At 35.6% G+C, this 17,101-nt stretch overlaps 1 protein-coding gene across 1 annotated transcript in view; it reads right to left on the reverse strand.

Annotated features, from left to right (window-relative positions):
• Positions 1 to 16,274, reverse strand: part of LOC150105883 (MOB kinase activator-like 2) — an 89,992-nt gene extending 73,718 nt beyond the window's left edge. The window contains exon 1 of the mRNA XM_090394587.1: positions 15,928 to 16,274. Coding sequence (XP_090250713.1) covers positions 15,928 to 15,977 — 50 coding nt within the window. The 5' untranslated portion in view covers positions 15,978 to 16,274. The remainder of the gene's footprint in view (positions 1 to 15,927) is intronic.
• Between the last annotated feature and the right edge of the window lie 827 nt (positions 16,275 to 17,101).

The following is a 17,101-nucleotide window of genomic DNA, read 5'->3' on the forward strand; positions in this document are numbered from 1 at the left end:
CTGGCCAAAATAACAGATAATTTATGTAAAAATGCAGCTCTGAATAGGTTGGCAGTAAAAAAGCATAAAAGTCCTAGACAACAGAATAGAAAGAGAGATTATGCTCAATGACCACTCTTTAAGTAAATGATTTTCAGTGCCTTCGTTTCTACATTGATACTCTAACAGATAGTGGAAAGAAACAACAAAGCTCTTCAATTCCATTAAAGTCTAACTAATATCTGGAAGTCCAATCTCATCACCACAAATCCAAAAATTCATCTGCACAAAAAACAACCAACCAAGTCATATTTACAGAAGGCACCCTGACATGGAACATCACTAGAAATTTGTAGTCTAAATTTGCCCTCTAATAGAAACAATTCAAAAAAGTCAACTATGGTGATTGGTGTTCAAATTACATCAGAAGATTACGAATAACTAAAACAGTCAGACTTGTCTAAAATCTGGAAAGATTAATCTATCTCCACAGGAACAGAGGATTTTGGATGCAGCTGGTTTTCCAATAGAGACTTACGATGTCAGACTTAAAGAAGCTGATAGGAAACTTAAGTCTGATAGGAAAAAGGATAGCTACTTTTGAGATGTGGTATTACAGAACTGTTGAGGATATCATATACTGAAAGGCAGATAAACTGATGGGTGCCAGAAAGGATTGGTAGAACTTTAAGGCTTCTTAAAGATATTGACAGGAGAAAGTTGAAATACTTTAGACACATTGAGGATGGAAGAAGGGCTTCTCAAAACAGTAATAGAATGTAAAGTTCCAGGGAAAAGAGGAAGGGATATACAGCAAGATGAACTGTGTGTGGGAGATCTTCAGAGAATTGAAACCTCCAGAAAAGCATACAACAGGACCACCTAGTGAGGACTGGTGTGGCAAATCACCGAGTGATTTTGTGTGGTGATTTTGTACAGATTTACAAAATAAGATACAACGTTTAGTAATGAAATTCTCTATGAATTTCTCTCATAAATAAACAAAACTGGGATAGCTCTAAGTTTTTGTAAGCATTCTAAAAGTAACACATTTCAATAAAAGCAATTCCGTCAGGTCGAAAACAGTTTTAAAGTATTTTGTGTAACAAATAGTTACAGGTTTAACTACTGTGATAACAAATAAAACGTCACACAAGAATGGTATTGCGAAACGCATTCAAGTTTTTTTTAATAGCCTCGGATAATTTGTTTATTATATGGAAACATTGACATGTAAAGGTTTCTTAAGCTCGGTCGATTAACTTTGATTCGAGGATCTGGATGCGATTCCCAGTACGTGAGAAATCGTGTACTGATGTATATGCACATAAGGTTTATGTATATTTATGCAAAAGAAATTATGTTTAGCAGTTTAAACGGATTCTTTAGCAGTAAATAAATTGCTGATGCGACTATTTTCCTCCCGCTATTTTTAGGTGGGGGCGCAAGAGAGCGAAATCTATTAACTGGAATGCAAAACAAAATAAAGTGGTTTGCAGGAATTAAATGCAGCGCAAATTACTAACGTAGAGAAGGCAGGCGAGCGCGAGGTATACGAGATAATCTATGGTTAAAACAGCTGACAAAAAACATAGATACTCTTCCGCAAAATGCGTTATGGCCCGTTCGTATAAAAACTGTTCACAAAATTGAGATGTCACGAGAATTGTAATTTGTCGTTTCGTTTCAAATTTTGGTTTAAATTGGATCATTTTTTGCACAACATTTCACAGTAATAACTCTGCTTCGGCAAAATTCTGAATTCATCAGTAACAGAAGCATGCAAAGTTGTTATTCAGAAAATGTAGCATAGTAAAAAATGTAGCTTTTAATTAACTACTTGGGAATTTACAAAATTTGAACCTGAATTTGTATACACAAATCATCGTATGCCATAACGTCAAAACAAGAACACTACAAATATATCCAGCATGCTTTTAGAAGGTCAGGTCAGCTACCACAATCGGTGTATCACTGGTCCAAACTTGGGCAATGGCAAGAGAATTGAAATTTGAAGAAACCCACAATGTATAACTGCATTGCATATAGAATACCACGTAGTGAGTGTCAGAATATTCAGTTTGATCAATTTGTTGCTGACATCAGAGTAAACGCAATGTTTTCCTAGAAGAAAAGTTAAATGTTCCACTTGCCAATTCGTTTTTCACTATATACTGTTTTTACATTTCTCAACAACAAAGTGATAAAATATTAGAAATCCAATTTTAATACTCTTATGAGATTCTGGGAAAGTACTTTAAAATATTTTTAAAACTTTAATCCAAAGAGGCCTTTCATATACACACACAAAAAAGCGATTTCCGGTAGCAAATAATACTACCTTTAAAAATCGATTTATTATCTGAGCAACTTCAATAAGTGTCCGAAAGTGGAGCACAGTTTTGCTGCCGGAACCATCTGGCTGGAACAGATGTCAAAAAAAAAAAACATTTATTGATATTTTTCAGAACTGATTACTCTAAATGCTTTCGACAGTAAAACATGAAGTAAACAGTATTACGAGATTCTGATTTATTCAACTGCATCTGTGAGTAGAGGTATTGTTATACACCTCGAAAATATAATGAACTAACCCCAATTTCCGTGAAACTGCAGAAATATCGTAAAATCGGCTTGATCGTAATGATTACATCAAGAAACGATTGGCGATTCTATTAGTGCATATTTATTTGATATACAAATATACAATAACCCAAAAGAAGTTCACGTCAGTCATAGGACATGTGTGCGTGCAAAACTTGGGAGCAAAACGCGATTATATATGATCACAATCAGGTTTTCTGTATTTTATAATTAGAACAAATCACTCAAATTATGGCGGATCCTGTCGATATTAGAATACAAAAGGTTCATATATCTACATACTGACTGTCAATCTGTACTGTTACGTGATTAATTTCTTGAGTTTTCTGCAACGTCTTGGGAATTTTTAAAAATACCCAAGGACTGGTGAGAAGTGGTCCCTCAATTTATGTATCAAATGAGAAAACAATAAGTCATTGAATTTAGCCTTTTTTTTTTTTTAATGACTGGTGGCATTTTAAATGTCACCCCTATAAAAATTACAACCAGAGAAATGCTGTAGCAGCTGTAGCCAAAACAACTAATGCAAGCTAAAAAAAAAAGTCGGGACAAAAAAAAAAAAAGTTCTAATCAGTAAATTATACTTCTTCGGGTATTCGACAGAGTAATGAATCACGAGGAAGTATGTCAGCTATACATTGGATGTAGAGGTACAGCGTATCAGTAATTGCATTCCATGGAAATACATGAATCGACTAACTGTCAAGCAGTTGTTTATTTGTGCAGCATTGTTTTTTACGCGGGGTGAAGGGACGGATACGTAGAGGAACAATTAATACAACTTCGTACAGTTTCATCTGGCTAAGAAGTTAACGCTGAAAACACTTCGAATCAGGATGCACTAGCCACTAAGTACAATCTCTACATGTTCCACCTAGCAGTTTCTAATACGAAATGATATAAACAATTAGACAAAAGTTACGTAATAGCATTCGCGTATAGCAACTAATAATTAATCGTATTTTGAGCCATTACTGCTAAATGTCTTATTAAATTTTACCATCAAAATGATCCAAACGATTTGGACAGTGTTTCTATTTTACACACTAAATTTCATGAAATTTCATCAAGACGAATGAATTATTATTTGGATTCATTCCGAATAAAAACGGACCTATTTCAGCAAAGTCAGAAGGGGGGGGGGGGAATCAATGTCACTGGTTTTGCTAATAAAAGTAGCAGTATAAGATCTATAAAAAAAAATTTAAAAAAATGGGCAAGTCTGGAAACCCAGGACTAGTTTAAGAACAGATATCACCTCAATGAAACTTATTGCATTATCCTTTTTTCTTTTATCCTTAATCTGGAAGGATTACTGCATTATCATTTAAAGTTGCTTTACCAATTTTAAAAAATAAATAAGTCTTCAACATAACTAAACAATGAAAAATACATTCAACATTCTACGAGGGGCGATATGGGCTCATTTACAGAATACAGACAATTAAAGAGCAGAATTTTCTGTATTTGACTTGTTTTCGCGAGAACTATGAAAACTGCGATTACCTTATTCCAGAAACTCCATGTGGTGGCGCTTTTGCTAGAATTCCATAAGTGTCCAATTTTAGAGAGCATTTTATATTATAAAATTTCATTCCGCTGTTAGAAATGTAATTTTGTTTTGCCTAATTGTTCCAGCAGTTAGTACAAATGAAACCAAAACTGAAATACATAAACAAATTAACAAAGGTCATGAATACAGAGATCATTAAGTTCTATCAAGCCAGTGCGAAATCAGTTGTAGGACATTTTCTTCGAGTCAAAGACTCATCCAGGAAAACGTTTCTACACTTGTGACAGTGATTACGATAAATCACCACAGAATCCACAATTCATCATGAAAGCTGTACCTGCCTACAATATATAATACTGAATCTGAATCACTGAAATTGAAATAAATCCATCTCCTGATATAAAAAATGTTTAATTCACTACTCCCGTATATCAAGTTCGAATCAATTTTGCCATAATAATAAACGCCGATCATTATCCTGATGTGCGTGCACACACACACGGTATATAGGATACTTTAGAAGAGGTATATAATTCAGATGACATCACTACCTTAAGATCAACAATTTTGTTCCAAATCGTTCTTATTTATTAAGTCTAATGGTGTCAAACTCTCATTTTGGTCTTCTAAAAGGCAACAATAACCGACCTAGATCGTTTTCTTCCTCTAGGTCTCTAGATCTGTTTTTGTTCATTTTACTCGCGCATTTTGTTTAAGTGACCATACCATCATAGATTAGATGGTCCCTTTTTGATATCTCCCCTTTCATATGAAAAAAAAAAAAACTTATTTTAAACCAAAATTGAACCATAGAGGCATCATGTGTACACGCGAAATTTCGAATTTTATTACATTCCATCCAGCCAAAGAAAGAATTTCTCTTTGCTACTATCGACTAAAACAAAAATAGGAATGGTGGACAGATTTTTGCAGGGATTCAAATTCATAGGTGCTTTTGCGAAAGGGTATCTAAAAATAACTAGCCGCTGACACATGATAAAATGTTATTCTGCCAGCGATTCAGAAGAATATATGTGGAAAGTGGAATATACACAACGAGAGTAGCAGCGGAACCTGGTGCTATCTTGGATATAATAGAAGTCGCAAGGAGTTAAGTGACCACTTAACTCCTTCTTGGAAGAAAAAAAAAAAAAGCCTAGAAAACGCTCGAAGCATTCTTGATGGATTTTAACAAACGTCGTTTTCAAACACGACAATCCAAAAACGCAACGGAAAAATCCTTGTGTCAGAATTCGCTTTATTATTATACCTACAAGCAGAACGTCCTAATCCATTGAGGATGCTTCAGTCATTTCTTACCAAGAATATGTACTGTTATCCAGGGCCGATTTCATCATAAGGCGAACCTCGGCAATCGCCTAGGGGCGCTAAGACAAATAACCACATGTGTAGGTGTATGTGTGCGAGTATGACAAAATATATATAGAAAGACAATGTATAAGGTGCCTAAGTTTTCTTTGCCTAGGGGCACAGATACTCTCGGATCGGCCCCTGCTGTTATCCCCCTCCCCTCGCAAAATATTCTGTGCAACAAGTTGTTTTAACAATTTGTGATCATTTGATTTTTTTTTTTTTAAATGAACGTTAGTTTTTATCTTTTTCTCACTGCAAACACATTAAGAATAAGCATAAACAATGAGCAAAACAAATGTTGACAAGGATAAGCACAGCGGAATATTTATTCGAAACAGTTAAATAAGCCAGGTGTCGACTTAGCTGATTAGTTATTCCAAGATGTTAAACTTGTCACAAAATTTAAAGTGCAGATACGATAAACATTCTGATCGATTTGAATTCGTGGTTAAATATGATTTCATAAAATGAGCATACTTAGGTAGTGTATAATATCTGACACTTTTAATGAAATATTACGTTCATGTTCTCACCTAATGAAAGACTAAAACGTGCTTTAATGCGATCGAGTATGATCGCATGTCGGGTGGTCCATAAGTCACGGAAGTGGTTAAACATTTAATTTTCTTTTTTATTGTTATAATCAAATACAGAACCTAGAGATTTTTGTTTATTGGTTATGAAAAACTAAATCAAATAAATGCCTTCCATTTTCTAACTGCAACGCCCTAATTTCTACGAATGTTCTCCTTCAGCTGTTGGATTGTCTGGGACTTGTTCATATACACTTTTTCAAGTAACATAGGAAGCAGTCGGGAGGGTGGGGGAAGTTATTCACCCCACCCTCCCGAATAACGGAAAACCCTGTAATAGTAGTGTCATCAGCTTACTTGGAATACGAAGAAAGAATAGGTGGGGAAATATTTAGTGTAAAATAGTATTCCGAACGTTGGCAAAATTTCTTTGACAAGAGCCTCTCTTTTTTATATAAAAAAAAATACTAATTAAAATCATTGTGGATTGTATTTGCAAGATGTCTATTCCCGCTGAAAACCAGACAATAACTGCATGTTCTTCGGCTTTTGTGTGTGTGTGTGTGTGTGTAGAATGAGAAACCCGTAGAATCCCAATGAGACCGACTGACTCACAATCAACAGAAAAATTCTAGGAAGCGTTCCTCATCCTAGGAAGGATCTTTCCGACCAAAGAGAAACCACAGTTTTGTTGTGCTCGCGATTACACTAGGGGCCCATCTATTTATGATGAGCTATCATTGCATGCTGCCATTCCATGCAATGTTCACTTCCATAATTAAATCATGCAAATGAAATCTTATGAAACACTAATCAGTATATATATATAGAGAGAGAGAGATTGAATAGTAGTTGGTCATTTTTGAGACAAATGAAAATAAATATTGAAAGTGACCAAAGACCTATAAAGTTTCTCCAATATGAAAACCACCGTTTCCCCTCCTTTTCATTCGTTAGGCAGTTAGTTTCGTCATAGTGTTACGTAATGCACTTTATTTGCTTTTCCCGACGTTCAAGGCCAGTGGCATAAAAAAAGCAATAGGCAAGAATCGATTGGGGGAGTTGCCAAGTTTACGATTTCTACTCACCAGTTTTACTGCAGCGGAGAAACTGATGACTAAGAACAAACATTTCTACTTTTTTTTTCATCTAAAATATTTTGACGAAAAGAGTATTGATTCTACTCGATTGAAATTAAGATTCCACGCATAAGACGAATTAAATAAGAAACTCAAGAAGTGCAAAACAAGCTATTAAAACCAGAATGCTTAAACGATTTAAAATTCGTCACATTACCAAAAAAATAAATAAATAGTATAATTACAGATAATTCCCAACCAACTGGACTTACACAGTACGAATCTTATAAGAGTAACGTTTTACATGCATAGTGTCCCAGACCGAATGCCACATTTCGGGGAGGAATTCGTTCAAGTGATTATATAAAATAAAAGTTTATATAAATATGCGTGTAATTCCGGAAGGGGAGGAGAGAGAGAGATACGTTCATTTCACAATTCGGTTGTTACCAACTTCAACGTTCCCTGACCATTCACGTCGTATCGTGGTCTAGTCAAGCAGTTTGGAAAGAGTTCTCAGAATGATCAGTTGATTCCATTATTCGGTTGATTTGGCTTAACTGCTTTTACTGAGTTGTGGCTAAATTTTTCAAATGAGGAAAATGCTGACATCCACTTAATTGATCAACGTTTTCGATTATCTCTAATCGAAAAGTTCCAATTAATGTATATGAATGGCTACAACAAACTGGATCACATGGTGTTATGTCACCTGCATTATATTAATCACCAAATGAATTCAAAATAACATTTGTAGCAGCACAATGTATTCCTGGGACAAGTACTCTGAATATTTGCACACCTTTGAGCTCCAAAAACGAATATTTGGTGGGTGCTAGGTAAACATTGTTTACCAATACGTAAAAGGAATATTGCACCAACGATCAAGCACGAGAACTGTTATTCAATACTTGAAAATCCTAATGTATGCGGCTCACTTCATTCACCGAAAACGACATCGACTCGTAAATGGTCATTTTATAAGATCTTTAATTACAATCAAAGCAAATGGGCCTACGAGGTCAGAGTATTGCCTGTAAACTACATGTTCTCTGACAGGTTTAGCTGTTATATGGACGAAAAAAAACTTTCGTATGAGATCAGCCAACGCACATTCAGTCTTATGGACTGGTGAAAATCCCTGTCACACATGAATTTCCAAATGCCATTTCCGGTAAATGTGTGGTATGTGACAATATCGGATTTCTAGAAGTCAAGTTACTTGGTCGTGATAGGCCACTGAGCCTAACATGAAAGGAAAGATGGGTATGGTATGGGTGTGGTGAGAACTGTCTAATCGGACTGTGTTTCACAATAACGTAGTGGGGGAAACACATACCTACATTTTCAAAAAAAAATAAGCATCCAAATTTTTGGAGATCGCTTCGCTATCGACGAAATGGCGTTTATTCCATCGTGGAACTCCACATTTTTTTGAAGGCTTTCGATTATCTAAACCTTCGCTGTCCCAACCAATGGATTGGACGAAGATATTATCCTTGGACCAGCTTGATCTCCTGATCTTAGTAATTAATATTTCATAAAAGCAAACCCTTGCTAACGTCTAATTCCAATATAACCAACAGGGTTTTTCCTTACACTTACATCTATATCCCCCCTACTAGGCAGAAGTCGGACTATTTTTTTTTCTAGTCACTTAAATCAAGCCTGAATTTGATATATTCCTCTTGGATTGCGGGGGGGGGATATTTTGAAATGCAGAAGGACAACGCATATGTCTCTTAATTGCCATGTTGTTCTGGCCGGTTTGTTTCGCGGATTTAAAGTCCGTCACTTCCGTATTGAGACCGGATGACTCACTTTCAGTTGCGATGCTCCATAAGAGGTTCTGCGAATCCTAGACGGAATTCTAGCTCTCTCTCTCTCTCTCACCAAACAGCATCGTCGTTACCAACTGAGCTATTGACGATCCCCTCTCTTGAACAACTATGTATATATTTATGATAATGTCATCCAAGAGATTATGTTCTTTCAGTGCGCTAGTAGAGTAGATCGACGAAATTTCAGAAATCTCCATATTTCAGAACGGCCACATTTACTTTCTCAATGTTTCATCGATCTACTCTACTCGTGAATGAAAGAGACCAAGGGTAATGAGACCGATGTAATATTGTCAACCGTGTGCGTGTTCAACTGGCCGGTTTGTATGAAAATCAAGGTTTCCGGGAGTTAAAAAAATAATAATAAATAAATAAAAATCCTTCCATCATCGCATGAGAGTTGAGGAGAAAGAAGAAATCTGTTGACACTAGATCTGAAGATAGGGGAACATTATCGATATCAATGCAAGAGTTGGAAGAAACTAACAAAACACAAATCTGGCTCTTTTTTTTTTTTTTTCCTGTTAATAACGCTGCAAGATAATTATCCAAGTGCAAAAGAGGTGGAAGTAAGAAGTCAATGGACAAATCTTATGGTCAATATATTCGGCAAAGGTCCAAAAAATGGATGATTGCATATTTGCACACGATGACAATTCCCGTTTTGGAGGTGCTGATAATTTTCATGCAAACTATTTCGAGCTTTAATGTAAAAGAATAAAGATTTCGATGTAAGTCAGAAGATAAATGCGAGATTCTCAAGTCTTGTCGTACTTCCTGAGGACACCAAATCTTATCGCTTGGTAAGAATTATAAGCAAAATGGAGAATTAATGTCCCGCACCTTGTTTCAGAGGTGCGTAGAATGAAAATGCTTGAACAGAAAGACGAAATAATAATCCAAAGAAAAGAAGACATGCCACTTGATGTTTTTATAATGCCCATAAGAAGATGAGAATATGGGAGAAGAAATGGACGCTAATGTCAGGATTATCTGGTATTTAGGAGTGTCTGGGAAGCAACTAAGCCCACTAGTCCAATGTATATCTTAATGCCTCTGCATTGTTGGGAAAGCGCAATTGCAGGAAAGCCTGCAATTGCACTGTTGCGAATGTTAGCATATTCGTGAATTAGCCATTAAAAGTTGTAAGAAAACTGGGGATCTAAACGTTTCAGTAAAACTAAAGTCAGAACTGGTTGGTAGCATTAGGCGAGTAAATAGAGGGGAGGGGGGGGGCATTCACATCAAAAAGGATGTTCTAGTGAAAGGCGCTCTGATATGGAATTATGAATATATATATATATATATATATATATATATATATATATATATATATATATATAAACAAATGCTACTTTTCAGAGAAAAACAATAATTAGGAAAAGTGATATGAGTAGTGATCGAAGAAAAAATTATATTCGGCATGAAACTCTGATTCAGTAATTGCTAAGTATGTGGTTTTGAAGAGTGGAAATGGATAATCACCAAAAGGTCGGTAAGACGACTGGTTAGGTAGGTTTAAAAAATAAAAATAAAAAATATGTAATATTTCACTCTGCTCGATTTTTTCATGGTCACTTGAATCCAAGTGTATACTGGTTTGCTAAACCATACGGGGGGGAAGCAAAATTATTCAACAGCTAACTTGAGGCCTCCTAAAAGCATTAAAGTCTAGTATTATAACGACCGTCTTAAGAATACGAGTTTAAGTTGTATTCTTAAAAATATAATATAAATAAAAGGGGGGGGAGGAACTACCTGTCATCGATGTCCGAAAACATTATATACTGAAAAAACAAAGAGGGAAAAGTGAGCCAGGCATTTGGTTGATAGAAAGAAAAGCCTATTGCCTCTTTTATTTAAGTAATTTATGGGTGCACCTTTTTTGACAACTCGTATAGCAAAGTATATAAGTTCTTTTCGCTATACCCTCAGTATTAATCTGGTCTGCCTACTCAGTGATGAGACCCCAATGAGGGTTGAAACAGGTTTGGGTTTCAACCTTCCACCATAATGTAATAACGTCATACATCTCCTAGGAGACGTGTTATACATTATGGGAAATACTAAGAATAGTGATCAGAGCTTTATTAAACTTTGCTACGAGTTGCACTACGTGCTTTAGCTTATGCTAGTATCCGCCGATAGTTTTATAGTAAATATAGTTTACTATATTCGGCATGAAACTCTGATTCCGATCTGTGAGTTTCTTATTCGGCTTTGAAATAATGTGGGATTTAATATCCCCTTCATTTAAATAATGTTTATTATAAAAATAAAATAACATGAATCTGCAAAATGATAAAGAATAAAATACAGTATTAAGTTATTTTTTCCGATATTTGCATTCGACTTTACAAAACAGACTACGATTGAAGTTATGGATGAGCGGAAGTTTAAAGAAAACCTAAATTCTTTTTTTGGAAGTACTGCTAAATCCAAGACTATACTATGGGTCAATGTATTGTATCTTAACTGTGTGTATTGTTCTGGCTGGTTAGTGGGATGAAAAACCCTGCCATATCCGCACGATAAAACTCACATTCAGATGAAAAAAATAATCTTATATTAATGCAGGATTTCTGTGGTGGACATTTTTCTATAACATCCCTATATATAAAATAATCGTTACAAAACCTTCAGGATGAGCACTGCTTGCCAAGGGTGGACCTAGAAAGCCACAGTTCATAGAGCTTTCCCATAGAGTTCTTGTTATTAAACCACAGTCAATTCAGGAGAGAAAAATACTAATTAAACATCTTTCCAACCTTTTGTAAGGAACCGCTCGTTTCTTCATTAAATTGAGCTTCGTTCTATGTTATTACTGGATGGGATAACATGTTGTCAGACAATAAGACACCAGAAATCGGCCTTATATCGAAGTAATTGGACGAAAAGAAACACGTTGCTGTTCTTGTTTATACCACTCAATTTACATCACACACACACTGCTTCTTCCTCTGTGCTTTTTTCCCGCTTCCATCGCAGGGTCCGCGTGTTACGTAGATACGTTTGTTAGTACAAACCGCAGCCGGCCTTGTCGCCGAGCCTGCCGCTGAGGGGGAATGTATTTTTTTGACTACAGCAGCGTGTGTTCACGGGGCCGGTTTGCCTGTTTACGGGATGAAAAACCCCAGATAAATTGGGGGAGGGGGAACCCTACTGTCCACGCCCAAGACCGGCTAACTTGGCTATGTTAGCCGGTCTTGGCTAACTTGACTAACAAGCTCCTCACGTCGTCGACGGGAATCGAACCTAGGACACTCCTTCCCGCATATGGTTGCGAAGCGCGCAGCCACTAGGCTAACCGCGCGGACACATCACACACACTGCTATATTATTAAAATAGTTCGCCCACCGTTTGTAGGTTCATGCTGAAGGGGAGAAAGAAATGAAGGACGTCCGAATTGGTCGCCAACACGCGAAATCACGTACTTTATAGGTAAAATTTTCGAACTGTTATACAAGCAACATAGTTAACTACAATAATCATAAATGAGAAGTTAATTTTCCGACCGGTAATAATAAACCACTCATCCCACTATACGGACTGATTACCCTATTATCGGAATGGATTCTCCTTTTTCTGAGATGCGCAGAAGTGTCGAAGGATCTCTAATCGGTGGGCGAACTATATCTTAAACATGGTTCTAAAATTGTCGTTCAGTATAATCTTTTCCTGCAAATTTGGTGGCCTAGTTTTATTGGCAACAGAGCTCATTTTTTATTATGAAAATAGCTCATGTAATTACAAATTATATACGCGTACACACACACACTTTCAACACCGGGTGATTTTCTGCAAGATGCTGAAAGTAAATATGTATAAGACTCGCGTGTGATCATTGAATATTATCCACAACAGAATGAAATCAAAAATCATATGTATTCAGTAACATTATGGTATCAAAGTTTTTTTTTTTTTTTTTTTTTTTAAAAAAAGGGCAATTATGTATTGATAGAATCGGGACAAAATGTACTGAAGCGCCCATTAAAAGTTACACATTGATGACATATCCAAAAACTGTTACAGCAAAGCATATACCATAACATTTATAATGTCACTTCAAAACAAAAAAGAAGACAAATAAGTATGCAAAAATGCACATTAGGATGCTCTAGGTACATTGGCTTCACAACATATTGCGATGCACAAATTAGAAAATAAACATACCCAAGGAAAAATGCAAATTTTAAGCATTTGGAATATCATCAAAAAAGGGGGAGGAGGGGGGGATGGTATGTACAGGTTGTAAGTCGCATACAGTCGAACTGTTTCTTCTGCCCTTTACCATTATATAGTGACCGAATATAGTACTCTTTTCTATAATAAGCCTTCAGTAAAATATTGTCTGAATAATGAATATCTACATATGCTCGAGACAGAAGAGATTTTGGCGAAGTATATATACACACTTTAAATCTTTTATAAAAGATATATATATACACACACACACATGAGAATTACTTTGTTGGCAAAGTGTCGACAGCATCTTCAGTTGCTTGTCAAAAAGCTGGAAATGAAATATGAAATTAAGTGATAGACGATTTTCAACCTCTCGGTGTGAAATCATCCTGCTAGGTATAAGCCTAAAGTGACTCGATAAAGTACCATGTTGGATCTGCAAAGATTTTCGAATCATCTAATCCTGAGTCTATTCACAGTACTAAAGATCTATCACCTTTTGAAGTAGGATTTACATTAAAAAGTAAATGGTTTTCCCCCATTCTTTTTTTTTTTTAAACTAGACGACCATAGCTGAATTAGTGATTCTTATCAGTGTAAACTAGTTCCTATACTCCATATATGGAATTATGACTGACAAAAAGAGTTATTATTCCTATTTTCCGGGTTGCGAGCAACGGTTACGAAATAATTTGATTTTTAATCTAGTGAAGTACACGGATATTTATAAAATAATGTAATACGAATAAACTGCGGCTAGGGAATTAATAAAGAACAATCAAAGAAATGCAAGACGCCTAAGCTACGTTTTTAATTTATCTACACTAACACCGGGCTACTCCTGAATATATAGCTGTACTCTGAGCACTGGACGTATGGTTATATTAAATTAGGTTGGCTCTAATAAAAACTTGTTTATTCACTAGAAAAAGAAATAGCGGCATTTTTTTATTATTATTTGAACCGTTTGTCACATAATCGACAAGTGGTGAAAAGACATGAACCATCCTGACAACAAAATGTTTCGACAAATCCGAATAGTGCAAAAATTCATGCCAAATGGTTTGTAGCATTGGCATTATCACAAAGGGGTTCGCAATAAAGTCTGCTAGAAGGCGCTCTTCATAAAGAAAATTGAAAACTCATTAGCATTTCTTGGACAAGGGACGGCGGTGGTAATCACGTTCCAGATTAAGTACCTCTTCATGCATTAAACTAAACAAAGCTTACTGGCCAACTTTTTCAATGACGTGTCAATATTGAATCCTACATGAACACGGAGTACATTATCAATAACTAAAACTTGTATGGATTCGATCGATTCATTTTGTAGATGTCCGGAGTAAGGATGGCGAGTTATTACAATCAGCAAACACTTATTACGTGTTAAAATAAAAAAGATAAGGGGAGGTGCAATGCAGCTGTATCATCTTTGCATTGAATAATTAAATAGCTTGGAAGACTTTCGATGGGCTGGATTTAGGTGCAATACAGAATGACCTAGTTTTTGTTAATGGCCATTTGTATATATAACTGGCAGCCTTGCTATACTGCAGCCATCGCTTGTTCTTCCAGATGTACTACGATGCAACAGTTAATAATTTTAATCGTACAATAATTAAAAATTCAATGTTCATTATCAACGTGCTCTTTAATTTTTTTATATATTACTTGTATATGCAAGGTTTCATCTCGCCTTATTCTCTACGATTTTAAAGCAGTAAATGATAGAAATTATGAAGTGTTGAAAAAAGATGTGCTAATAAAAACTTGTTTATTCACTAGAAAAAGACTGATTAAAATCTTAACCGGTTGTTTGATATTCATCTTATATAAAATTATGTGAACTTAATTGAACCAGTAACATGTTATTAGGTAACTTTTCACTGAGACAAAAACAACTGAATCAATTCTGCATATACGTCTTATAATATAAATCAAGAAAGGTTTCAATTTAATGCTGAACTGTTCGAGTGTTATAATATAGTTACAACACTATCAAAAAATACTAGCCAGGCAATTTACTTTTTAGAGGTGTTCACTCCACGTTACAGGAGAATATCGCACATTATTAAGGCAGGATTTTCGTTCATTTTGAACCGCCCCACCACTTCTCGGCTTTACTATTCGCAAAACAACCGTATCGAAAGGGAAGTGATTACCACACCTGATCATTCTTACCCTCTCCTTTCTCCCAAGATACGGAGAATTAAAAGGTGCGTGCGCACAAAATAGTTTCTCCGCTGCTCCCTAGATATTCATGGGTGTGCCAATGAAATGTGTTAGTGCAAAGTTCTCCAATTACAATTAAAAGTTATTCAATATTTAAATACATAAATCAAAATGTTCCCTCTAGATTCTTTGAGACAAAAACATGAAGTCTATCATGCTCGTCTTAGTTTACAATGATAATTTCGAATTCGATTAGATTTCATTAGTTTCCACCCTAATATGGAATAGTTATTCTCCTTTTGATCAGAAGGCATATCGGCACAAAAAATAATAAAAAAAAAACCGCTGTATATTCATCCGTGAATTATTCTGCATATGGTTTCCAGGATACATCAGATACACTATCTATTAATGACGTAATGCACAATACGCATACATTAGTTTTGTTATACAAATGACAAGATAAATGCATATTATATAACGGAACAATCGAATGTATAAAAACAGTCATGAAAGAGCAGTCAATTGTCACTGTGGATGATATTTTGGTACAGTAACAGCGAAGTGTTTTACGGGCACTTGGCAACGGACTGACAAAGTAATTAGAACCCAAAGTAGAGATACTTACCCGACCACGGTTACTTACCACATCAAGTTCAGTACAAACATACTGGCAATATTAACACTAGGAGGCATCCAATGTTTGGTCGATCATGTTGCTGTGCTGACGTACAAGCCAAATTAAAGATTCTGTTATCCGATTTATCAACATGAGTCCCGTTATGACAGCAAAAACCTTAGAAAGAAGCGATTTAGCACTGACTATTAGCATCTAAACAAGAGAAACGGGCTTAACTGGTACTGACATCGATAGTAAGTTATTATAAGAATTTTTTTAATCTTCCAAATATAATGCTAGTTTATCTTCTGACCAGTCTGATCTAATGTCTACACTTGTCACAAAATATATTGAAGAAAATGTTCAGTTCTAGATTATTTGTCCGCAACCTACAACCTCTACCTCAGCAGTTAAACATCTGCAGACGACCGTTACACACACCGCAACGAACGATGGCTACTAGCGATAATGCTGCCCTCTACCGCCAAGATTACCATAAATTTCTTGAAATCAACAGTTACGTTCGGGTTTAATGTGTTTATTCAAGAGTCATCGATATGTCGCTCACGGAGTTGTCATCTTAAATCTTTGTTAAATCGTACATTTTGGAACGTGGCCTGAGGAATAATGATAAAACAAGCTACTAGCAGAGCAACGAAAAGTCCAAATACTACCTCTGTATTTTAACAGTCCAGTTATGCTTGAAGTAGCGGAAAAATGTGACGTATTATAAATGATGAAACGTCACAAAGTTAAAGCATAGAAAAAATTCTGCCTTTCTCCGAGTACAAAAGTAAAAGGTTTTACATATCGTAATTTTAAAGCAATAACTGAATGAGTGAACTTAAAAAGCAGAAACAAATTTAGACACGAACAAAACAAAAAAAAACTCCATTTGTTAGTATCAATTTATATTATTATTATTATATTTTATTTATTTTTGTAAACTGAGGAGTTTTTGTTGTGGAAGAGTCGGAAGTTAGTGACAATTTGTAACAAGGAATGTGGAGGGGGATGAAGCACCCCATTTTTCTTGGTTTGTTACGTAAGAATACACCCGCGCAGTACAGTCCATGGGGCAAATGTATTTGTATATCGATTCACGTGTCTAACCAGTTTGTTTTGCAGAAAAGCCGTTTTCCGGAAGGGTTAAACCTTGCGATGTGTATGAAACCCCGCAGACCTGCCTTTATGTTTATAG

The sequence above is a fragment of the Typopeltis vanoorti genome, chromosome 6, assembly GCF_054136105.1.
Source record: "Typopeltis vanoorti isolate ZY-2024b chromosome 6, IOZ_Tvanoo_1.0, whole genome shotgun sequence".
NCBI lineage: Eukaryota > Metazoa > Arthropoda > Arachnida > Uropygi > Thelyphonidae > Typopeltis > Typopeltis vanoorti.